General features: G+C 31.3%; 2 protein-coding genes across 2 annotated transcripts; one reads left to right on the top strand and one right to left on the bottom strand.

Moving 5' to 3' along the window:
- Positions 1-3,310: 3,310 nt before the first annotated feature.
- On the bottom strand, positions 3,311-9,082 carry LOC134710002 (protein YIPF4-like). Its single transcript, XM_063570134.1, has 6 exons — positions 8,944-9,082; positions 8,066-8,234; positions 7,047-7,218; positions 5,903-5,980; positions 5,140-5,253; positions 3,311-3,681 (listed from the first exon to the last, which is right to left on the bottom strand). The coding sequence occupies exons 1-6, from the start codon at positions 9,080-9,082 to the stop codon at positions 3,544-3,546; spliced, it is 810 nt and encodes a 269-aa protein (XP_063426204.1). The 3' UTR covers positions 3,311-3,543.
- Positions 9,083-9,235: 153 nt separating this feature from the next.
- LOC134710000 (exonuclease 1-like) lies at positions 9,236-25,466 on the top strand. Its single transcript, XM_063570133.1, has 14 exons — positions 9,236-9,353; positions 11,739-11,923; positions 12,163-12,282; positions 12,926-13,049; positions 14,656-14,793; positions 15,342-15,557; positions 16,608-16,798; positions 17,042-17,138; positions 18,806-18,980; positions 19,841-20,228; positions 20,806-21,526; positions 21,835-21,868; positions 22,980-23,100; positions 25,178-25,466. Exons 2-14 carry the CDS (start codon positions 11,763-11,765, stop codon positions 25,290-25,292), a joined length of 2,601 nt encoding a protein of 866 aa, XP_063426203.1. The 5' UTR covers positions 9,236-9,353; positions 11,739-11,762; the 3' UTR covers positions 25,293-25,466.
- Positions 25,467-25,649: the final 183 nt, after the last annotated feature.

Genomic DNA, 25,649 nt, shown 5'->3' with positions numbered 1-25,649 from the left:
ATCCAATGATAGGACTTTTATAGGCGTAAGCCATTAATTAAGATTAATTGATTTATTTTTACCTAGAATGCAAAAGAGAATTTTCCCTACATAATTAGATTCCCTAAGAAACTGCCTTCCACAGATAGATATATAAGAACCTTGTGAGATGCATACTTCCTATGAACAGATTTCTGTCTCAATAATGAAGCCGATTCATACTTGTTCTAGCCAATGTGTGCCATATAAAATGTATAATAAGGGTTGTAATTGCCACAAGATTAAGTTGTAAACTCCTGTTAATTTGGATTCCTCAGCCCAAACTACAATCCAACTGTTTGAAACTGTACAAAATTTTGGAAAATGAAACTAACCTCTTACAACAAACAATTATTTCTCTATAGTGATAAGCTTTGTGTGTTCCTTAAACAGTTAATTGGTTTATAGTGTGCTGTTTTTCACTTACTCTAGTGCTTCCATAATCATATTGTTGTTTAAACTATTTTTTGCCAAATTTGTTTATGTCTGATATTTTATGCAAGTTACTAAGTATACTTATAGCCAGCCAGATAAGAACAGTCGCACATATTTCATCAATTATTGGGTAGAACACAAATCAAGGGTGCTCACATAAAGCAGCTTAACTGCTTAAAAATAATTTTGCTTTCTCGACTTTGAACTGGAAAAAAACGGCACATGTATGATAATTAAGTATAGATATTCCTTTTACATTCATGACATTGATTATGTGTATAATCCTTGTTAATTTTGCACAGCTAGTTCTAGATTGAAAACAAGCATATTGAGCTATACTTTTAATCACACCTTTATTTAAAAAAAATACAGATATAGAGTATACTGATAGTTTCAAAATGAATGTTTTGAGTGAGATTTGTATTTGTTGTTGTTTGTCAAACTGTTAGTGTAACTGCTTTATGTGTATAAATTGTTCACTTTTAAGAATAATGTGTACTGGGTAAATAATATTTCTGTGGATTTATTAATGTATTAAACTATTTTTTTAGAATTTTAAGTAAAGGTCACCAATGATGTTGAAAATTTATCATTCTACAAATGAAATAGTTGCAGGTAGAATATTTCAAAACTCTTAATTCAGTATCCATGAAATTATACTTTCTCCTTAATCCATGAAACTAAAAGGAACTCAACACTTATTATGACAAAATGAAATTGTAAAGTGATCAGCATTTTGTTTAATGTTTAGAAATAGTAAAATTGAGAATGGAACTGGGGAATGTGTCAAAGAGACAACAACCTAACCATAGAAAAAATAACCGCAGAAGGTCACCAACAGGTCTTCAATGTAGCTAGAAATTCTTGCACCCAGAGGCGACCTTCAGCTTCAGTAGTATATTTTGAAGTTCTTTAAAAATGTTTTTAGTTGAATTGTCATTTTGGCGTGAATAGAATAAAGATCAATGAGCACCTGAAAAGGCTGAATGGGATTACAGAATAGAGCTTAATTATCGAATTAAAAAGAGTAGAGTATACTGGGTAAATAAATATAGAATATTGAAATAAAAAGAAAAGAATCCAGACCCTCATCTTAGTTCAAAATACATGACAATACAATATTATTCCAAAATATTACAGATAATATCCTCACAATAAAATAGGAAATAGAAATGGGGATTTGTCTTTCATTAAAAGAAGCAAAATCTTGATGACACATATTCAAAATGATTTTAGTGAATAATTCTGCAAGTCTTTAGATTATCAGCTTATCAATTGTATAGCTAGTCTATTTTTGTTTTCTATTTCTGTCAGTCAACATAGAAATGTGTTTAATATATTTGTAATACATGTACCATCAAACAAACCATTAAATGAGAAACATAAAATAACTGTGTTTATATGTTTTATATAATTCTTTTATGATTTGTATGACTTGAACATCAACCATTGCACATCAAACAAATTTCGTTAGACTTTATAAACCATCTGAGAAAAGCAAGACTTTGTAAAAGGTCCAAATATAAGTAGTACAAGTTTGTCTATCTCCTTTTTAACATGTCAGATCATTACTTTATTCCTTTATATAGATATAAGAAGATGTGGTATGAATGCCAATGAGACAACTCTCCATCCAAGTCACAATATGTAAAATTAAACCATTATAGATGAAAGAACTGTCTTCAACAGCAGCTCATCTGTACAAATGATTAAAGATTTTTTTGTAGTTTAAATTTTTTATTTCAAGATTTTTTTTATCACAGTTCTTCGATATAAATACAAATGATACACCAATCTGTATAAATCCATAAGTAAGGGATTTATAAATATATGTGAAACAACCACATATGTTAATGAAATATTATTCACATTTTCCCTATAAAAATCACATGAGTTCATCAAATATTTCACATGAGATTATAAAATTTTCACATAAACTAACATGAGTTTATTAAACCTTCCACATGACAATGCATGAGAGTATAAAATATTCTCATTTTTTCAAATCAGTTTATCAAATAGTCACAAATGAGTTTTACAAATCATAATCATGATTTTAACAATATAAACCCACACATAAATTTATAACATTATATGCCTAAGCCTGATAGTGTACAAAGTTGCATAATGTTATCAACATAGGTATACATGAAATAAATTACTTTTAAAAGTATAAACTCAAAAGACAAACTCAAATTACATTTGAAGCATGATTTCACATTCTATTATACATATGGAGATGCAGTATGATTGCCAATGAGACAATTATGCAGCAAAGTTCACTTGAAATGGATTTAAACAATTACAGACTTCAACAATGAGAAAAAAAACATGCTGACAGTGTGTATAGTCTGTTTATAAAACGCCCTATAAACATGAAAAAGATGTAACAACTACTTGGAGAAAAATAACAGCTTAATTTATAGTAAAATAATTTACTCTCAGTAAACTATAGTTAAATAAACTATTATAGAACTATGTCCTATGTTGCTTTCTCGGTGTTGGACCTTTGTTTTCTAATGCTTCTTTTAACCATTCAAGGTAAAAGTTCAGATCTATCATAAATAAAATATGGAGAGATGTTTCATAATAAGAAATAATCAACATAACTGGCAATATTCCAATGGTAAATTTTCTCACGATATTCATAGATATTTGAATAACCTTAGGAAAATATAGGTGTTTAAAATGATATAAAACATTTAAATTTAATAACATATGGAATCAAATATAAAGATACTAATTTAAAAGAATATACCATTCCATACATGTATTAATGTGATATGGCACAACACTAATTTACAAGTAATTGTTTATTTAGATCCACAGTTCAGTACAGTTAACAAGTACAAATGAAGTACTACTGTATTTTCTGCAAAGACTTCAATAGCACTTACTCAGAATCGAAGGTTTAGGATTGGAACCACTTCGTCCCCATTTTCATGAAATTTAATTTCAATTTTATAAAATGAACTAAAATTATGGTAGAACAATTTCTTTCTATTAAATATAGTAATCAACAATTTGTGGATCCAGATCTACAGCATTAGCACAGTTACAAAAAAATGATTTGTACAGTATATAATTATACTATGCCCCTGTATACAATGACAAAAAATAAATATATAACAGAAATACAGGGTACAATAACAAAGGTCTTTTATGTTGAAGTTCTTGAACACATAATAATGATCCTGCACTGTAGGCTGCCCACATAACACCAAGAAGCTGAAAATAAGAAATATAAACATTACCAGAGGAAAGCTCAATGAAAGCAGGGGTAGCAAAACTATTTATTTTGAGTCCAATTGAAAGTAGAACCTATTTATTTCTTTTAATTTTATGTGTTCTAGCTCTTTCATTTACTGCAGTCAGGAATGAAGTGTAAAACATTACAGTTCTTTAACAGTCAATAAATAATACTGCTGTTATTAACTTCACAAAATTAATATTGATATCTCCTATAGAAGATTGTTGGCATAACACATATACTTGATCAAAGGTAAATCTAGTACTAACGGGTAAAACTGATATTTTGAGACATAAGGTAGCACTCCACAGTTAGAAAATAAAATTAAAAATGAGCCACAAAATGTTTTATCATATCCTATTCCTGGATTTCTAATACATTAACCTTACTGTTTGTGTTGTACATGTGCATATGTATGTAATCAGTATCTTCCATAGAATTGATTTTTCAAAGTTTAAAGGGTGAAAAATAATTCCTTTTATGTGTATCCATGGCAACATTCTGCATTTATTTACAATAAAATATTGCAAAAAGGGGGGTAAACATGTCACATATCCCCCCAAAATTTGGATCAAACTAGAATTTCAATGCCTTTGAGTGATACCTTTTTAGAAACTGTTTGCATAGATCTTCCTAATGATCAAATAAAAAATGGGTGTCTTTCGTCTCATTTTTTCGTAAAATCTAGTCACAAAGTTCGTGCCACAAAAAGTTGGAAAAAAACATTACAATAATTGCCGGACCAATGTATGGTATGGGCATGCAAATATGGACTGTCATACAGAAAACAGCCTATATTACATGCATTACATAATCTTGCTGTTCATATAAACCCAATACGAAGGCTATTTTAGAACTCAGCTATCCAAAAATGAATTTTATTTCAGACTAGCTCTCATATTTTAAAAATCCACAGGGGCCAAAATGCGAAACTACACTCCTAACTGTGGAGTGCTACCTAAAGACTCGTCTTCGCAGATCAAATTTATTCTTTCATAGTGTGTTAATTTCTGTTTTTTGATTGAGTTAAGCCTGCAAGTTCATATTTTATCGTGTGTTTTAAGATGTTGTGATGTTATGCTATTGGTTCAGAAAAAGGGAGAAGGTTTGGTACCATTAAAATGTTTAATCCCGCTGCAAATGTTTGCACCTGTCCTAAGTCAGGAATCTGATGTACAGTAGTTGTCGTTTGTTTATGTAATTTATACGTGTTTCTCGTTTTTTTATATAGATTAGACTGTTGGTTTTCCCCGTGGGAATGGTTTTACAATAGTAATTTTGGGGCCCTTTATAGTTTATTGTTCGGTGTGAGTCAAGGCTCTGTGTTGAAGGTCGTACATAGACCTATAATGGTTTACTTTTATGAATTGTTATTTGCATGGAGAGATGTCTCATTGGCACTCATACCACATCTTCCTATATCTATTTGTACTTACTTTTATAAGAATTCCCACATAGTACATAGAACGGAACAACGGTAAAGCTGATGCTGTGATGACCAAAGGTAACACTGAGTAACCAATCACTCCAAGGCACTGGGAATATGATACCTGAAATAAACCTTCATCTGTAAACAATCAAGTATGGATACACTCTGATAATCAGGTTGTCTGCATATAATATCATAAAATATCAGCTGAGAGTCACTATATGAAAATTTTTGGTGAGTAGGTGTAGTGAACAAGCTAATTTGTCTCATATTTATTATCTCTGTTTACTACAATTCTTAACTCTATTCATTTGAATATAGTTTATCAATAAAATTAATAAAAAACTTAGCAAACTTAAGTGTTTCTCGTTTCTCGTTTTGTTTATATAGATTAGACCGTTGGTTTTCCCGTTTGAATGGTTTTACACTAGTAATTTTGGGGCCCTTTATAGCTTGTTGTTCGGTGTGAGCAAAGGCTCCGTGTTGAAGGCCGTACTCTAACCTATAATGGTTTAATTTTTAAATTGTTATTTGGATGGAGAGTTGTCTCATTGGCACTCACACCACATCTTCCTTTATCTATTAAATTTCTAGAAATAGATGACTTCATCATTTTGAGTCAATTGATATTTTTTTTCATTTTTCCTTAGTATAAAAATATTTGACATTTGAAAAAAAAAGTTTTGTTTTGTATTAAAAATAGGAAAAAGTATCAAAATTGTTATGTTCTTTCTAACTATTGTGGCATATCTGTCTATCCTTAATCTTACCTCTCCACCAAGAGCTCTAGCTAACAGGAAGATAATTAATGATCCAAATATCCATATCGTTATAATCCATGATATAACCTGAAAAATAATTAAACATCATGAAGCCAGATCTTAAATAGATAGTGATTTAATTATTCAAACTATTTCAAAGATTTAGAGCTTGAAATATTGTTTTAAACCAAAGGAGTTTTTTTGGTTATGTGCCACAAGACATGTACCATTGGTGAACAGGGCAAATTAGTTCACCTAAGATTCATAAAACTTTGTAAAAGAGTTATTAAGTCTGAAGTATTAATACATCAAATTACCCTAATACATCCAGTATAAGTATCTTCTTTTTTGACTGGGTCTCATTAGGTGGTGTTATATGTACAACTGACAAAGTCAATCCAAAGAAATCTGCTCAAGCTGCTTGGAAGTAGGGTATGTCTTAAACTTGCAGTGAGGCAAGATTTTTTTGCTCCATGTTCAAGACCTCACTGTGACTTTAACATGAAAAACAGTAATAAAACTGCTGTTCATTTACTAATAGTGTGTTTTTTGTACTGATTTTTTGTCATGTATACCCAATATCATTTGTTTTTTTAAGTATACACATTTGTTCAGTTAAACCATTAAAATTTGCTTCAAGATTCAGCCAAATATGGCCTTATTTACACCTTAATAACTATTTTGAACGAAAAAAAGATGCTCATTAAAATTCCAAAAAGTTTTTTTATCTTATTGAAATACAAAATGCTTTCAACTTTAATATAACTAATGGATGCCAGGCCTTAAAACTTTTCTTACTGGACAGATATGTCTGTACACAGAGTAGTTTTGATAGGTAAATACGGCCATATTTGTCCATTTGTTATGATGAACCCTAATCTTTCCGACCATGTACAATATAATCAATGATGTATATAAAAATTGACCTAAAACAATTTATAACATGTGAAAGACAGTGGTGATATAAAAAAATAGTATTTGAAATCAAACCATGTTTTCATTATCAATGTAGAAGTGAATCCAATAATAACATTATTTTGCCTTTTTATAATTTAATACCTAGTAAGCATTTTAAAGAACCTCATCATTGTTCATAGAATGCATTTTATGAGACTTTTGATTTTTATTTTCTAAATCATATATATGTACTTACTCTGAACTGACCGTATAATGATACAAGGGAATATAACAATATAACAACAAGAGGTCCCCAGAAATCTGGACTCTCTCTGACCACATGTCTGTTGAATCCTAGCTGTGGTAATGGAAACAAAACACACCTCAATTTGTAGTAAATGTCCTTCAAGTCAATGTCAAGCTCTTCTCTGTAAAAAAAAACCCAAACAGTTAATGTCTCCCAAAAGCTATCTGTTTTAGAGTGAAAGTCATCAGGATCATTACTTACTATGGATTCTTTATTATTGGTGGGGTACCAATTATTATGGATTTCATTGGTGCAGGTAAACCACGAAATTAAATGTTCAACGAATGACAAATGGGATTAGACTTTTATGCAGACTTTGGCAAAAACCACAAAATTAAATAGCCACGATATGCAAGTTTTCCTTTATCCATGAAAATTGATACCCACGAAAATAAATGAATTCACAGTATCTTGAAATCTGTTCAACCAACAGCCATGCATTTTCACTTGAAAACAAAGCTAGATGACCTAGAATGATTATTGTATTTTGATTGCATGATGCAATATAATTTTGGAAAATTATGACTAAATGTTATCTTTTTGGTTTACACAACTCTGGAATGAATACATGTAGGTTGGAAATACTCAAAAGATTTATGGGAGCATATACTTTGACAAGGATTATGAAACATTGATACATTTTTAAAAAGACAGACATCTATTGCCTTGATCATGTTGATTTTTATAACTAAAGTCACAAGAATCTTCTAAAAGTATTAATTTTTCATAAGAGCTTATTTAATGAACAAATATTGTCTATTGTCTATGCAGATTACCCTAAAAATTACTACATGTAGTGTAAAACCATTCAAACTGTGAAACAGAAAAACCAACGGTCTAATTTATATATCATGTATATAAAAACGAGAAACTCTTATAAACCACATCAACAAACAACAACCACTGAACATCAGGTTACATGTTTAGGTAGGATTAGGTATGCACAAGGTTATTTATTTAGAACATACAAAAGTGGTTTTAGGTCATCTTCATCCACATCATCATCTTCTTCTAAGAGCCAACCAAATCCTCTTCCTTCTAGAAATGCTGAAGCCGGACCTCTTTTTCTGACACCATAAATGTCTTGTGATGGAGTAGTTTCTGTAGGTTCTATAGAACCCTCTATTTCTGCTGTGCCTGCAATAGTCAACATGCAAAATAAGCTATATTGTACAAATAACATATCTATATAAAAGAAATTATTTCTCTTTATGCAGGTGCTGGTACATGTGGAATGATGCTACATCGAAATTGAAAGTTCACAATTGAAAAATCATCTTTAATTGTCAAGTTTTGATGTTAACAGACCTCATTGTCAATTTCTAGACGTAAATATGTATAAAGAATATGCCATTACTCACGTTTACAGAGTCAGAGGGTGGTACAGGGTTATTTAAGTGAAACATGTTTTGCTATTTTTATCTCACATAGAGCAAATGTAGAGCTGTGAACATAGTTCGTTCTGCACCATATTTCTTGATATCAGTAAAAAGATCAAAGTGCAAGGAATTTTAATTTTTCGTTCATAGTAAAATAGAAATTCTATTTCCCATTCGTATGGATAGTCCATCGAAGTAAGGTGTCAACGAAAAAAAATATAATAGCCTTTAAAGACATCATTATTATTTGGACTATCTTCCTGACAGACCCCCCCCCAAATTACATCTCTGACTGTTATCATCAAACAGGACCATGTTGATGATCTATTTTCGTGGAATAATCTAGCTTTATGCACGTTTCAATACAAAGTCTTTGAGTTATTGTAATTATTGGACTTGTACCTTTGACGAATATAAATTTTGTGGCACAAAAAAAACACTTTTTAGTGAGAGACATTACAAATTACCGCCAGATTTTGATGAATGTACAAATTGAAATTCTTCAGATGAACTTTGGCTTCCTTGATTTGGTGTGTAAGTGTAAGAATTTTCCATATCGACGGAATAATTTTCAGCACTCGAAAAATTTCCTCCACTGGCGGCCATTTTGGATATAAACATTCAGTTTCGTACTTGACACGTCAAAATAAAGAATTTTGTTCCCAATATTTTAAACTTATAGTTATCAAAGTAAAATGTATATTTTAAAAATTTATTGAATGTGAAAATAAGTTGTTCCTGACTAATTTTAACACCTCATTTTATACGAAAATAAGATTGTCAATACAGCGGGAATCATGAAAATCAAAAAAAGATTTTTGTAAAAAATAGCTCACTGTAAAATTAATTTTACTCTTATTCTAAGCAGATAAATCAGGTTACTATATTGTAATCTTTATATTCTGTTTGTGGTATCCAAACTAGCAGGTCATGCATCTTTTATATACAAAAAGAGGGATTTAAAAAGCATTATTTTTGCCATAAAGTAATCCCTGATAGTGATATTATAATGTTACAGATCATCTCGAAGACGCCCCCATATAAAATGCTCAGGCAAATTTTAGGTCACAAGTCGATCTGTTTAAACCCCTCAAATACCAAATCTTGCAGTCAACCCCTCAGCTTAGCATATTTAGACAAGAAAACCCTTTTGGATATTGCCTTTGGGAAATCATCATGTCTATGTTCATTACTTTATAGGAATATTTATAAAAAATGGTGGATTTTGACTGTTGTCTGATTGTTGTAGCTTTGAAGCGTTCCCCATTTCCATTCTCAATTTAAAGTCATAAGAAACGAGTGACCGGTGAAAAATAATGTTCTTCCAATTCTTAAACCAATGCATACAAACATCATAAACTTAGTCTTCTGTGCTCGAATTTATCATTTTTTCGTGTAAATTTCGTATAATCGTCAATTTTTTTTCAATCGGTCAGTGTTGTTGTGAAAATATGGCAGGTAATTAAAGTTCGTGTTTTGAAGCCGAAGTTTAACGATTGTCACCTGTTTGTCAACAATTGACGAAAAATAAACAAAAAAGCATGGAAATTGAGCATGTGTTTAACATGTAAATTCAGATAATAGTTTATTTTAAGGACATCCATGTGTATTGTGTTCACCGGATTTTTACGAGATTGGTCACACTGAGGTCACCTTGCATACGGAAAATATATCGGGGGAATTGCTTGCTGGAAGGAAGCAATTCAAATAAAGTAAACTTCTTCTAAATATGAATAAATTAAAGAATTTTCTTCAGAAAAAAGTATATGTACATAAGTTTTACAATGAAAACTATCCATTGAGTTATAAAAAACATATGCATTATTTTTTTTTGATTTGAGGTTTCTTATGACTTTAACTAATAAAAATGTTCTGTTTCAATAAACTTAATAAAAACAATGATTTACAAAAGAAAGAAATAAATCACAAAAAGGATTTACAATTTAATTTATTATTATACTCTGAGATTACTTTGTTAGCAAATACAAATAAAGATAAATACATTGATTGTATTTTAGAATTACCATGTATACAAATCAAAGATAAAATAATTAATTGGTTGCACCAAAAAAGTATTCAGTGAAGTTTTCATCTAGATTTAACGCATTCTGTTCAAATAATAAATATTATGCCACTAAACAACAATTAGAAAAAAATCAGGGTGAATGAACTCTGGGCGAAAAGGTACAAGGGCGAATAGGAATCAGTGGAAACTGACCCAGATTCCTCTTCAACTAGTTTACACCTTATCGCTATTTGTCTGCAATTACTGGAAATAACACAAGTTCCTGTGATTGTTATATGATGTCAAAAGGATTAAATAAAATTGAGAATGGAAATGGGGAATGTGTCAAAGAGACAACAACCCGACCAAAATAAAAAAACACAACAGCAGAAGGTCACCAACAGGTCTTCAATGTAGCGAGAAATTCCCGCACCCGGAGGCGTCCTTCAGCTGGCCCCCAAACAAATATATACTAGTTCAGTGATAATGAACGCCATACTAATTTCCAAATTGTACACAAGAAACTAAAATTTAAATAATACAAGACTAACAAAGGCCAGAGGCTCCTGACTTGGGACAGGCGCAAAAATGCGGCGGGGTTAAACATGTTTGTGAGATCTCAACCCTCCCCCTATACCTCTAACCAGTGTAGAAAAGTAAAAGCATAACAATACGCACATTAAAATTCAGTTCGAGAGAAGTCCGAGTCTGATGTCAGAAGATGTAACCAAAGAAAATAAACAAAATGACAATAATACATAAATAACAACAGACTACTAGCAGTTAACTGACATGCCAGCTCCAGACTTCAATTAAACTGACTGAAAGATTATGATTTCATCATATGAACATCAGGCACAATCCTTCCCGTAAGGGGTTTAGTATCATACCATCATAACATATATGAGAAGAACATAACCCGTGTCATGCCAACAACTGTTTTTAGAATAAATGTGTTTAGTTTATTAAAAAAGTTTATTATCATCAAACTATGTGAATTTCTAAGCTTCATTTTATTAAAAATGTGACTCAAACATTGCTACATATATATATATAGAAGGTTTTAAAATTCTGGAAAAATGTTATCTTAGATTTAGAAAAATAAAGATTATAAAATTTGTCGGTCTTATCCAATTATTTTCAAATTTTAAACCACCTGACCATGCTGACATGTAATACAGATCAGCGTATTAGTATTTTGAAAAAGTCAATAAAAATGACATGAATGATAGCATCATATTTTATCTTTATTAATAGGAAGTATCAGCTGGACTTGTTGTCATGGGTATCCAAGGACTGTTACCATTTCTGAAGAAGATACATGACCATGTAAACATTGCCAAGTTTTCTGGTTGTACAGTGGCTATAGATGCTTATTGTTGGCTTCACAAGGGAGCTTTTTCATGTGCTGAGAAATTGGCCTTGGGAGAGAAAACAGACCAGTATGTTACATGTATATGGTTCAAATATCTTTTAAAAAAAAAAATAATAATAAATTTTATATGATTTATCAGTCATTTATGTTTTTCTCAATCATTACCATGATTAAGCCCATTTTTTTTTCTTCCATGGTTTCAATTGTTATCAAAAGTGGAATTTATTGCATAATTATTATCTTGACCATGATTATCATGCTTACATGGCTTTGTTTATTCCAAATAAATATTTTTCTTTATAACAGATATGTATACTATTGCATGAAATACTTGGAGTATATGTTAAAGAACAATCTAAAACCCATCATGGTGTTTGATGGATGTCATCTTCCCTCAAAGAAAGACGTAGAAAAAAACAGGAGAGAGTAAGTCAAATATCATATACATGTAGCGTGCTGGTAGACGGAATTTTGAAATACCATCTTGTTTCTAGAAATTAATGGATCATATATCATGTATATAACACAATTTATAAGAAAACACATTTCAGATGGCATCCACTTCAAGCAATATTGCATCCCATTATCATGATTATTGTGATGATAAAACGCCCTTGAGAGAACACTGAAGAATAGATGCAGAATACTGGAAATATTGTAAATTAGACCAATTAAATGCACTTCTTACCTGCTCAAATTGTGTATTTATTATATCGACTGAAAAACAGGGTGTCGTTAGAGATTATAACTCCAGTGGATGTGAATAAAAGAAGATAAGGGTTGGGTGTGGAAATATTAAAACTCTTCTCTTGTCCAAAGAAAAATACTTAATAAAAGTATGAGTACTTTCCCTGAAATTTTTGTAGTCCCCACAAGTGCTAGACAATTGAAAAGGTGTTTCCATTTCCTGCCTCAAACTAAAGAAACCTAGATATCTGGAGATCTGCAGTATCATTGTATGGAAAACAGTTGACTCACTTCTAGACAAAAATAACAATTTTCTGAAACAGACAAAATAGTTAATATCAGATTAGTATTTATTGTTTTCTATGAAACTTTTGTTTTTCAGAAAGAGAAATATGTATAAGAAAAAAGCAGCTCAGTTGTTAAGAGAAGGAAATCGTGCAGAAGCAAGAGAATGTTTACAGAGATGTATAGATATAAGTCCAGAAATGGCTCTCAGACTTATGGAGGTATACTGATTGTCATTATAGCATTCTAGATTTTCTCCTTTTATTAGCTCACCTGGCCCAAAGGGCCAAGTGAGCTTTTCCCATCACTTGGCGTCCGTCGTCCGTCGTCGTTGTCCGTCGTCTGTCGTCCGTCGTCGTCGTTAGCTTTTACAAAAATCTTCTCTTCTGAAACTACTTGGCCAAATTAAACCAAACTTGGCCACAATCATCATTGAGGTATCTAGTTTAAAATGTGTGGTGTGACCCGGTCAACCAACCAAGATGGCCGCCACGGCTAAAAATAGAACATAGGGGTAAAATGCAGTTTTTGGCTAAAAACTCAAAAACCAAAGCATTCAGAGCAAATCTGACAAGGGGTATAATTGTTTATCAGATCAAGATCTATCTGCCCTGAAATTTTCAGATGAATCGGACAACCCGTTGATGGGTTGCTGCCCCTGAATTAGAAATTTTAAGGAAATTTTGCTGTTTTTGGTTATTATCTTGAATATTATTATAGATAGAGATAAACTGTAACCAGTAATAATGTTCAGCAAAGTAAGATTTACAAATAAGTCAACATGACCGAAATGGTCAGTTGACCCCTTTAGGAGTTATTGCCCTTTATAGTAAATTTTTAACCATTTTTTGTAAATCTTAGTTATCTTTTACAAAAATCTTCACCTCTGAAACTACTGAGCCAAATCAATCCAAACTTGGCAACAATCATCTTTGGGGTATTTAGTTTAAAAAAATGTATGGCGTGACCCGGTCACCAATCAAGATGGCCACCACGGCTAAAAATAGAACATAGGGGTAAAATGCAGTTTTTTGGCTTATAACTAAAAGACCAAAGCATTTAGAGCAAATCTGATATGTGGTAAATTCGTTTATCAGATCAATATCTATCTGCCCTGTTATTTTCAGATAAATCTGACAACCTGTTGTGTGGTTGCTGCCCGTGAATCGGTAATTTTAAGGAAATTTTGTTGTTTCTGGTTATTATCTTGAATATTATTATAGATAAAGATAAACTATAAACAGCAATAATGTTCTGCAAAGTAAGGTTTACAAATAAGTCTACATGACCGAAATGGTCAATTGACCCCTAAGGAGTTATTGTTCTTTATAGTAATTTTTTAACAATTTTCATAAAATTTGTTAATTTTTACTAACATTTCCACTGATACTACTGGGCCAAGTTCATTATAGATAGAGATAATTGTAAGCAGCAAGAATGTTTAGTAAAGTAAGATTTACAAACACATCACCATCACCAAAACACAATTATGTCATGAATCCATCTGCTTCCTTTGTTTAATATTCACATATACCAAGGTGAGCGACACAGGCTCTTTAGAGCCTCTAGTTATCACAAACCATCTGTCTCAAAATCTTTTTTTCCCTGGTGGTCTATGAAGAAAATCTGCTGTACCTCACTATACATTAAACGAATGCCTTATCATTTTAAGAAACTCAAAATGTGCTAAAAGTTATAGTAGACAAGACTTTGCCTTATACTTTGTAAACAAGCTTGATGTGTGCAAATGTGTTTCAGAGTCTTTAAGTTTTATTGGTAGAAAACATTATGTAAAATCTTGCTTATTGAAATGTTACTGTATTATAGGTCTGCAGAGAAAGGGGTATAGATTGTATAGTGGCACCCTATGAGGCTGATGCTCAATTGGCTCTCCTGAGTAAATCTGGTATTGCTCAAATTATTGTTACAGAGGACTCAGATTTATTACTGTTTGGTTGTGAAAGAGTAAGTAGGTGTAGATATTTTTATTCTCTGACATTTGACTGTTCAAAGTCTGACTTGATCTGCTGTATGTTAGATTATAGATAGTACCTATAGTATATAAAACACATAACATATTTTTTGGGAAGTAAATTTCTGATTTATAATTGTTCACATTCATATGAAATTATAAACCATATTTGTCATTTGCCTATTGACTAATTTTTTCCAATGATAATTTCGGTATAAAGTGATATTTGCTTAATTAAACACCACAGCTTATTTATAAAAATGCATGTATTATTCTCATTATTTGTAGTAACTGAGAAACTGGAGTAAGACAAGCTATTCAGTTTTCTAAGATTCTTTACTTAAAAAATAAATTTTGCTGTTGCCACTGTTACTATTAATGTAGGCAACACAGTTATCATTGTTTTGTCCAATGGAAAATATTTCATCAGATTTTTACTTTTTCAAAATGAGCATGTAAATTTTTTTTAAATTTGATTTGTTCCACCTTGCTCAAACTTATTTGATAAGTGACCAATGAATCATTATGTTTCTCTATCTAGGTAATATTTAAAATGGATCACTTTGGTAATGGAGTAATGATAGAAAAATGTAGACTGAACGAAGTGATGGAAATACAGAATGGTTTCTACACATTTGATAAGTTCCGGTATATGTGCATTTTATCTGGATGTGATTATCTCCCTTCATTGTCAGGCATTGGATTGGTTAAAGCTTGCAAAGTGTTTAAATTAGCCAGACAAGCAGACCTTAAAACAGTAAGTAAAGAATAATCTTCCTTGTCGCTATCACTGAAAATGGTAAATTATCTCCCTTGTCACAAGCACTTCTAAAACGGTTATGATGCATAGTTGAGAGAATTATTTCCCTTGTCATGATAACTTATAGGGGTAAATTCATTAAAAAGATTCCAATTGACTTTGATGCCAATCTATTTCTTGAATCAAATTATAAATATAGTCCCGTTGTTTGCAACAATAAAAAACATGATCCATCTATGCGATAAATATTTATTACAAACATTATCTACCAATCAGAAGAGCACATGAATTCAGTTTTATACAGAAAGCTTTCTCCCAAAAGTATGTTCCCTGATGGCTTACTTATTTAATTAATACTAAATTTACTTCTAAAATACTTAGAATGTTAAGTGGACAATTATCTCCCATTTCATAATCACTTAAAATGATTAGAATTGGAAAATGGAGATTTATCTCCCTTGTTCTTTTGAAGTGAAAGTTTAGAATGATAAGTGGAGAATTATTCCCCATGTCTCAATCTGATAAAATGCTTTGAATGGTATGCAGAGAAATATCTTGAACGTCCTCATCAAGTAAAAGTCTTATAAAGATAAGTTGAGAGCGTTCTCTTGTCCAAATCAATTATAATGCTCAGAAAATAAAGTGGTGAATAACTACCATGTCACAATCAGAGAAAAAAAATGCTTAGAATGGTATGCAGAGAAATGTCTTGCTTGTCCTCATCAATTAAAAGGCTTAAAAAGTTAAGTGGAGACTGATGTTATTTCCTAATAAATTATAATGCTTAAGTTGAGAATTATCTCCCATACCACAATCAATATGATATTCATGATGGTAAGTGGAGAATTATCACCAATATTTGTAAATCAATTATCATGTTGAGAAATGGTAGAGGAGAGTTATCTCTCTTTTCCTAATTAAAGGTGGAGAGGAGAGTTACTTCCCTTGTCACAATTAATTGAAATATTTTGAATGGAAAGTGGCAATTTATTCAAAGATAAAAATATTTTTTCATGTCTTTTCACTTATATTTCTTTCTATTTTTAGCTTTTGAAGAAGTTTCCCACCACCTATTTAAAGATGCCATTGACCGTTAGTGATGAATATATAGATGGTTTCATTAAGGCTTACAATACATTTCTGTACCAACTTGTTTTTGACCCGTTAAAGAAAAGACTGGTTCCCCTACATGATTATGAAGATGGTATAGAGCCCAGTGATGTCACCTATGCTGGACCGTATCCTTTTACGATGAAAAGGGCATAATCTGCTTAAATAATTATGTGATTGACTTTTATTTTGAAATCAGCATTCATTTTCAAGCTAATCTGTAAAATGATAATTAATGCTACATACAAAATGTGTTATAAAAAGTTATTTTAAACTTAAAATTAGATATTATAATCTGTTCTTATCTTTAGAAGGACTCATACTTTTTTTTTTAAATGATTTGATGACTTTGAGTCCTTAACATTCATCAGATATATACCACAAGAGAAAGCTCTGCAGATTGCTTTGGGTAATATCAACATTTATTCAATGGAGAAATTTGCCAATTTTAATCCTGACAACTTTGTGGTAAGGTTAATTGTCTCTTACAATTTAGGTCTTTTTAACTTAACACTTTTCACTATAGAAAATTTTATTACATGTACTACAAAAAAATAGTCTGTAATAAACATATCATAATTCTTGGTAAAAGATTCACAGTACATCATTATTAGATGTTCACATAAATATATGAACATATTATTCAGCATTACATATAATAAATAAGAAGAGGTATTATCGCTATTTTACAAAATTTTCCTTTGATCTTACTGACTGATGAGTTCCTTTCTCAGCACAGTAGAGTGATATGAAAAAATGATTGCTAAAAATGAAGGGTGCACATGCCATTGGCAATGAAATTAAACAAAATTGTCATAGGTAAAATAGCGTTAAACAGATTATCTTTAATAATCTCAACTTAATTGCTTTTAAAAACATTCTACAAAGATCAGTTGAAAAAGGCTTATTATAAATATCCATCATTATCGCTATTATCTGTATTTTTCCTTTGATGTTTTTTTGTGATAATTTTCATATCACTCGTGTAGAGTGAGAATGAAAATTATCGCTAGTTTCTAAGGTCCTTAGCAACAGCGTATTAATGTAATTCATGCGCTAGAGTGTTGGCCAATCAGAAAAGATTAGCCCCAACTATATATATATATATATATATACAAAAAAATGTAATCTGATGACTGCGCGCTGAAATGTCAACAACACAAGATGATTTCCCTTTTTAATATTTTACCGTGAATTTCGCCGTTAAATAATTTATTGGAAGTTAATAAAAGTAATCAAATCATGTTTTTAACAAATAAAAAACGTCCTTTTTTACATAAGTCTACTTCAATTAGACAAATCATCGTAGGTCTGTCTGCATGTACATTTCTTCATGCATGTATATTTCTTCGTCTGCTTTGAAAATACATTATATATTCAACTGTTCGCTTCATTTTGATACGTAGACACACCAAATTACAGCTTATTAACAGTGAAATGGTCTTTGCCATATTTGAACACGCCGGATGGTCAGATGAGATATCTTTTTTCAAATGAATGAACTACCTGAGCGACTACATATTTATATCAAATAAGCCTCCGCCAAAAAAAATAGTACCACAAAAGAAAATGCATTATCATCGTATAAGATACATTTTTTTACTGAAATTTAAATTAAGTGATATTCGAAAATACAAATAATAGCGATAAATAGATTATTTATGTTTTTTTTTTAAACTCGATGCATTTTCTCATTCTAATCTCATCTCAGGGCTCCGCCCTTCGATGAGATGAGAATGAGAAAATGCATCTCGTTTTAAAAAACATAAATAATCTATAAGTACACATCCAAATTGCCATGGATTAAGGGTAAAGATATCATAAAGATATCAATTTCATTAATTTTACAATAAACTCATTTCAAGAATTTTAAAACACTTTACCAGAATCGTATTGGAGTATACCAAAGAATATTAATATATACAGAATGAGATTGCTGTGGCAAAAATTATGAAGCAAAAACTGAAAGCATAAGAATCAATCATATGTAATGTTAATTTTATTAAGAATTTAATGTTTATGGTGATAGAATAGTTAGAAAATAGTCTTTCTATGGGTTTTTACAGTCACTAATACTTAAGATATTTAGTTTATTATCAGTGTATTAGAAGATTATTTTTCTTACTATTTTGCAGCCAAAAAAAGCCAGTAAGAAGAAATCAGAAAGTTTACACATGCTGAGTATATGGAGCAAAAATTACAGGATCCGACCTAAAACTCACTTAACTGAGACACAGAATAGACCAAATCTGAAAGGAAAGGAAGTAGTCATCAAAACTAAGATACACAGACCAGAAATTGTCAAACCTGGTAAATATAAATATGAGGAGAGTTTCATTTTATTTGGCAAATAATGACCGAGGACAAAAAACTACACATCAAAACTATATCTAATATACATGTTCCGCTCTGTGGTCGGGTTGCTATCACTCTCACACTTTAACATAGAGACAACAACCCCCATTACCATTCTCAATTTTATCTAGACTTTCAATGACACCACTTAGAAATCCTGTCTTACTGAGGTTTTACAGGTTGTTCTGAGACACTACTTAAAGTGTTTGTAAGATCTACAAATGAACATGAACAAACAGAAATACCAGTGTAAAAACTATAAAATCACGTATTGCAAAGCCTGATCAGTCCTGAGTTGTAATCATAAAAAGTTGCAATTGGTGATGTAACTTTGAACTACCGGAAGGTATTGTTTGGTTGCTTCATTTATTTATTCTGAGCTTGTGGAATGCCAGTGTTTTATTTAGGCAACTCATTATTTGTTATGTCAAAAAATTCAAGTGCATTCTTTATAAATCTCAAACAAAAACACAAACCAAAAATACAAATATGACAAACAGCAACTTAACTAAAGGCTCCTGACTATGCACAGAATGTTGTGGTTAAACATGTAAGTGAGTGCTCATCCTCTACTGCTAATCTGGGACAGTTTTGTAAAAGCACAACATAAAAGCGAATGGTAAAAATCAGTTGGGAATGCCTTGACTATTAAAAAGGGAAATAAGCACAAAATACACAATAATTGAAGTCAACAGACATCAATCTAATAAATCTTGCTTTAACTAGAAGATGGTTCAAAGCTAATGACAACTATAACATAAAAGTTGTTCTCCCTAATTATGCTTATTATTGAGACTATTTGTTTATTTATCTAGCTGATGATAGCTTGGAAGTAAAAACTGACGGGGAACTGACTGGTATGTACCAGAACTCACCAAAGAGGAAATTAAAGGAGATAAGTAGCAGTGAGGACGAACCAAGCCCTTGTAAAAGACAACGAAAAAACAGCGGTAGTGAAGAAGAACTCTCTCCTAAAAAGTACCAAAAGTTTACGAAATCTCCACGAAAACCAGAATTTTTCAGTTCTCTAGTTGAGGCAGATGTTGATTCATCTGTGTGTGATACTTCTGTTACTGAAGAGAAAAATGATAAAGAAAATGATATTGTATCTCCACGAAGAAATAGATTTGCTCTAGCGAGTCCTTCAAAGAAAACAAAATTCAATTTAAATGCACCAAAGGCAAAGGAAGTTGTGAAAAGCAGGTACTTACATGATTAAAACATTTGTTATTGACAAATATGCATGTTTATTCACTTGTTTCTCAACAAATAAAAGCAAAAAAAAAAAAAAAGGACTCAACACTAGATACATAAGATAAATCAAATGCATTAAGAATAGCAATGATCATAACTAACACTGTATACAGCATGTGGATTCATTATTATTCAAGGAATTTTGTTGAAATAGGTGAACCACAAATTAAATGTTCAATGAATTACAACGTTTTACATGCTTGTATATATATGCAGACATTGACAAAACCATAAATATTGAATATCCACAGAAAAGCAAGTAAACATCAATCCAGGAAATTGAAAATCACAAAAACAAATGAAGCCACAGTACTGCTTGATTAATATCATTATTTGATTGAATCAGTTGTAAAGCATGTTTTAAACAGACACAGTTTTATTTAGGGTAAAATATTGTAAAGGGGTATAGATTTTGTTGAGTTTAAATTTTGCAATTATTAGGGTCTAAGAATAATTTATTCTGGAGTTTAAATATTGGCCTAATTTACTGAGTTACTGATTTACCTTTACCCTTGTTATTTTCCAGGTTTTTTGCTTCATCTTCTTCACCAAGAATCAAAACTGAACCAATTGCTGAAGACATAAAAGTGGACCAGAAACTTGAAAAATTAACCTCTGTTAAATCTGACATTGAAACAAAACAAGAAATTAAGAACACTGTACCTCAACATAAAAAAGACAATTCTAAACCTTTAAATAAATCGGCTTTTAGTTGGAATAGGTTTAAGTCATCTTCTCAAAATAGTATAGAATCTAGTCCTCATTCTAGAAATCCATTTAAACAGGTTGAATCGGAAAAACAAAATAGCTCTTCACAGAAGATTTCGTTAGATCCAATTCACAAATCATCATCAGAGCCATCAATGTCACGATTTGATTCACAGAAAAGCTTAGATAATCTGAGTCAAGTCAGTTCCCATAGCAACTTGTACAGCATTGATTCAGACTGTTTACCCAAACCTGAGGATATGGATGACTTAAGTGATTCTGAGTCTAGTGTTCACGGCAGTGAGACAAATAACTCTAGTCAGAATTTAGGCAGTCAAAATAGTAGGCAGTCTTCAGGAAGACTGACAAATAACTCTTGTCAGGATATAAGTAATGAAGAGAATTCCAAGTCTTCAGGAAGACAGATAAATAAAGTAGATTCTTGTGAGAGATTAATAAGTCAAGTCATTCCAGAATGTCCAGAGGAAGATGATGATGATATTATTGTAGTAAAAACAGAACCAGGAACCAGTCCTCAGGTAGGTTATCAGTATGTTTACAGATTTTATTCACTTGAATTTTGCATCAATTTAAATGCATTGACATTTTTTTTAGACAGATCACTCATCTTTAAGCTGATACTTTGTGAATTCCTACCAATATGTTTTAGAAGACTTTTATATGTATTGCATCTTGAAGATTTTAACTAACATGACTAAATTACAAATAATATTCTTGATTGATATTTTTGTATTGGCTCTTTTTATTCAAAGTAAAGAGAGAATGTATAAGAAAAGTGTTGTTGATTTAAGAAACTAAAATTCATTCTGTGTTCATATATTTTCAGGAATCCAAAGTGAAAGTAAATAAGGTGCAGAAAGGTTAGTTCATATATATTTATAGAAACTGTTTCCATTGTATTTGATAGTTAAGAGTTATTTCCCCTGGCCCCAATGTTTGAGGGCAAGATATATGAATTCCTTCATAATCTAATTATAAGACTTGCTTGTATTTCTTGTTTTAATTTGGTAAAAAAAGATAATCAACTAGTTATGCCCCACCTACGATAGTAGGGGGGCATTATGTTTTCTGGTCTGTGCGTCTGTTCGTTCGTCTGTTCGTCCGTCCGTCCGTCCTTCCGTCTGTCCCGCTTCAGGTTAAAGTTTTTGGTCAAGGTAGTTTTTGATGAAGTTGAAGTCCAATCGACTTCAAACTTGGTACACGTGTTCCCTATGATATGATCTTTCTAATTTTGATCCCAAATTAGAGTTTTTACCCCAATGTCACGGTCCACTGAACATGGAAAATGATAGTGCGAGTGGGGCATTCGTGTACTGGGGACACATTCTTGTTTTCTATCTAAATTGGTGACTTAACAACAAAAACTTCATTTCAAACTACATCAAAGGGAAACAATCTATGCTTCAATGAGACGGCAACTCAACAACACATAAATACAAAACAGCTCAATTGTCTATAGGTCATACGTTTTTCATAGTTGCAGATTTGATATTAGCATTATTGTTTGTAAAGGAATGACTGAAATATTTTTTCTGTCTATGAAGAAATAACATAAAAAATATGGTGCACACTGAATAACGCACATAGTGGGTTATTTAACAGTGTGCACCACATTTTTTATGTTATTTCGAATAGACAAAAAAATATTAGTCATTTCTTATAATTTAATTCTAAATTCCATTTTAAACCGTAGAAAACCATGAAAAAATGTTGATGCCGTCACAGTCACATGATTAAATAATGTCTATGGGCTCATAACAAAATAACTTCAGCCTATCAGAAGACGTGTTACATCCAAAATTAAATTATAATGGCATAAACATAAAAACCACCTTTAGAAAATTACATCTGTCTTTTTCTCTTCATTGAGCAATGAGATGTAACAAATTTATAAATGATTCAACTGATATATTTTTTGAGATATCACAAGGGAAAATAATATGTCCTATAATATGTATAATATAATTTCAGCTTCCACGATGTCTGGTTGTCGTGTTTCTGGTTTATCCAGGGGAAAGAAGAAGCTACCACCTGTTGATATAAAACAACAAAGTTTAAAGGATATGTTCAGTAAATTCTCAAATAATAGAAAGTAAGTAGAGAAAACATAAGTGAACTTTATTTTTCTTTTTACATTGTTTTACTCTCATGTTTTTACAAAGTGTTGCAGAATTAAAATTTTGGAGAGTCAATTGCAATTTGGCATTTGAAAACACCAAATCCTAGATTATTTCAAAATGCATAGTTATATCTATAAAACTTTCACAGACATCTTGCATAACTACATTGACAAAATAAGTCATTTGATTAGCTTTGCTTGAATAAGATTTTATAAGTCTGTTTATTAAAACAAGGTTGAAGATACCAAAAGCAATAAAAAAAAACATATCATTTTAGAAAAAAACTTAAGTAACACTAAATGCAGTAAGACCAAATAAAAAAGAAGTCCACTAAGCAGAAAACTAGAGATTGAGCATGGTGAATCCAAGTTAATAAACTGAGCTGAATTTAGATACTCTGAGATACCAAAATGTAATTACTGACAGGGACTAAACTTAACGCTCGCCCGGGCGCCCGAGGCGACCAGATTTTCGGCTGGGCGAATATATTTAGTCATCATGGTCGCCCAGCTGGCGACTGTAAAAAAATTGAAGTAAATCCCATTTGTACCCTTTCCCCCGCGATATTAACAAAGACTGTTCCCAAAAGGAAACCTGTTTGTCTTATCAAAGCGATATAGAAATATAGAGTATTTCCGAAAACCAGTAGGTTATTTCTAATAACTGAACCCAGTCGAATAGCTATGTTTTCAATCCGGAGACACGATGTTGCATATATATATACCTTCTTCTTTCCACATGTTTTCTTAGTTCTACGATAATTTCATTATTGAACAGTTTTTTCTATTTTACTGTTCAATAAGCATCGTGAAAGGGATGTTTTCTTATTGTCCTGTGAGTCATTACAAGCCTGTGTTAGACGGTAACTTGTTCCTGAATCGCTTTTTACAAAAATATTTAATAAAAAAACGAAATTTAAAATCTCGTAAATAAAAATCCCAATATCTAGTTTGATTTCCAATCTTCATTAAAAACTTATTGAAAAATATATTTTGATCACCACTATTAGAGGATGGCTTGGATTGAGATAATATTTAATGTTCAAAGAAGGAGCCATATTGTCTAAAGGTCAACAGGAAGTTGAAAATTTGAAGGGAGATAATTTTGTTAGGAAACAACCTAAAATAAATATTGTCAAATCTTATGATACATTTCTGGTGGCATTAATTCAAATATTATAATGGTTACCACAGAAAACATTTTCAAGACTACAAGTAGGATTTCACAATAAGGCTTCATTAGAAAAACTGTTTTGTTTCATACCATGAACATACATTTAAAGAAGAATCAAAGAAGTTTGTATTTGAATATATATATATAAGACTACTTCCTGTTTTACTTCTTGTATGCATGATCCTCCTTACGTGGGAGCACTTAACAAATGTACAAGTTTGTTAACATAAACATCAAAATGATTTGCGTTGCTTCATGGTATGATAATTTGATAAAAAAAAATCTGACTGGAACCAACATCAAGAACATATTAATTTCTGAATAAGGTTTAAATACAACTAATGTTCTCCAGCTGAGCCTATAGCTAGCAATATTCAAGGTAATTTATACAACATGTACAAAGTATCCTTACAATCCCGGTTATTGCGCTAAAGTGCCCTTTCAGAAAACTAGCACCCTTCTGCCCTGAGGTTTAAGCTGGAACACTGTTAGTAAGTATATACTAAATAATTTTCAGTTTTGTTTTATTTTAGTACAAATGTATAAATATTAGTGGGCTCCTAAAATTTTAAGCGGGCCCCTGAAAAAAATATCTTGGGGGCCCAGCTGGCCCCTAGAGAAAAACAGTTAAGTTTAGTCCCTGACTGACCCGGTTCCTCTGATTTTGTAATACTTATTTTTTTATTGCTATTCATCAGTTCATTATTTTAAGATTTTTGACTCCTAAACTTTTGAAACAGAAAACATAAGTTGTCAAAATCTGCATTTTTTCGCATTCTAGGCCATCAAAACAGTTTAATATTTTTATTTAACACCTGCCTGATTTGAGATAGTTTAATAGCAAGTTTTTATTCATCAGTCTTCTTGTCATTTCAGTGATAAACCAAAGTTGAAGCATGGAAAGAGTGATGAAGACCTGAATGCTACTCCTACCACAGACAATAGTGTTTTATCTTTGAAAGGTGGCATACAACGTTGTTTACTGCCTTGAATGCCACTCCTACCACAGACAATAGTGTTTTATCTTTGAAAGGTGGCGTACAACTTTGTTTACTGCCTTAAATGCCACTCCTACCACAGACAATAGTGTTTTATCTTTGAAAGGTGGCGTACAACGTTGTTTACTGCCTTAAATGCCACTCCTACCACAGACAAAAGTGTTTTATCTTTGAAAGGTGGCATACACTGTTTATCATGGAATGTTATAAATATGTCTCATAGAGAACTTAGCTAAAATTAGTTTTATATCTGAATGGAGAGGTATACCACCTATACATCAAGTTTTGTATCTGAATGGTGTAGTACAGCACTTGGGTTAAGAGAACAACACTTCAACTAAGAGTGCAAT

Source organism: Mytilus trossulus, chromosome 3 (genome assembly GCF_036588685.1).
Source record: "Mytilus trossulus isolate FHL-02 chromosome 3, PNRI_Mtr1.1.1.hap1, whole genome shotgun sequence".
In the NCBI taxonomy this organism is placed as follows: Eukaryota; Metazoa; Mollusca; class Bivalvia; order Mytilida; family Mytilidae; genus Mytilus; species Mytilus trossulus.
This window is presented reverse-complemented; position numbering and strand designations above follow the sequence as displayed.

Excerpts from the sequence above, each read along its gene's own strand:
- LOC134710000 (XM_063570133.1), top strand. The coding sequence starts at position 11,763 with ATGGGTATCCAAGGACTGTTACCATTTCTGAAGAAGATACATGACCAT. Across the intron at positions 13,050-14,655 it reads TGGCTCTCAGACTTATGGAG|GTCTGCAGAGAAAGGGGTAT; the intron begins GTATACTGATTG and ends ACTGTATTATAG. Across the intron at positions 20,229-20,805 it reads AAGGAAGTTGTGAAAAGCAG|GTTTTTTGCTTCATCTTCTT; the intron begins GTACTTACATGA and ends GTTATTTTCCAG.
- LOC134710002 (XM_063570134.1), bottom strand. The coding sequence starts at position 9,082 with ATGGCCGCCAGTGGAGGAAATTTTTCGAGTGCTGAAAATTATTCCGTC. Across the intron at positions 5,981-7,046 it reads CATTATACGGTCAGTTCAGA|GTTATATCATGGATTATAAC; the intron begins GTAAGTACATAT and ends ATTATTTTTCAG. Across the intron at positions 5,254-5,902 it reads CTAGAGCTCTTGGTGGAGAG|GTATCATATTCCCAGTGCCT; the intron begins GTAAGATTAAGG and ends GGTTTATTTCAG.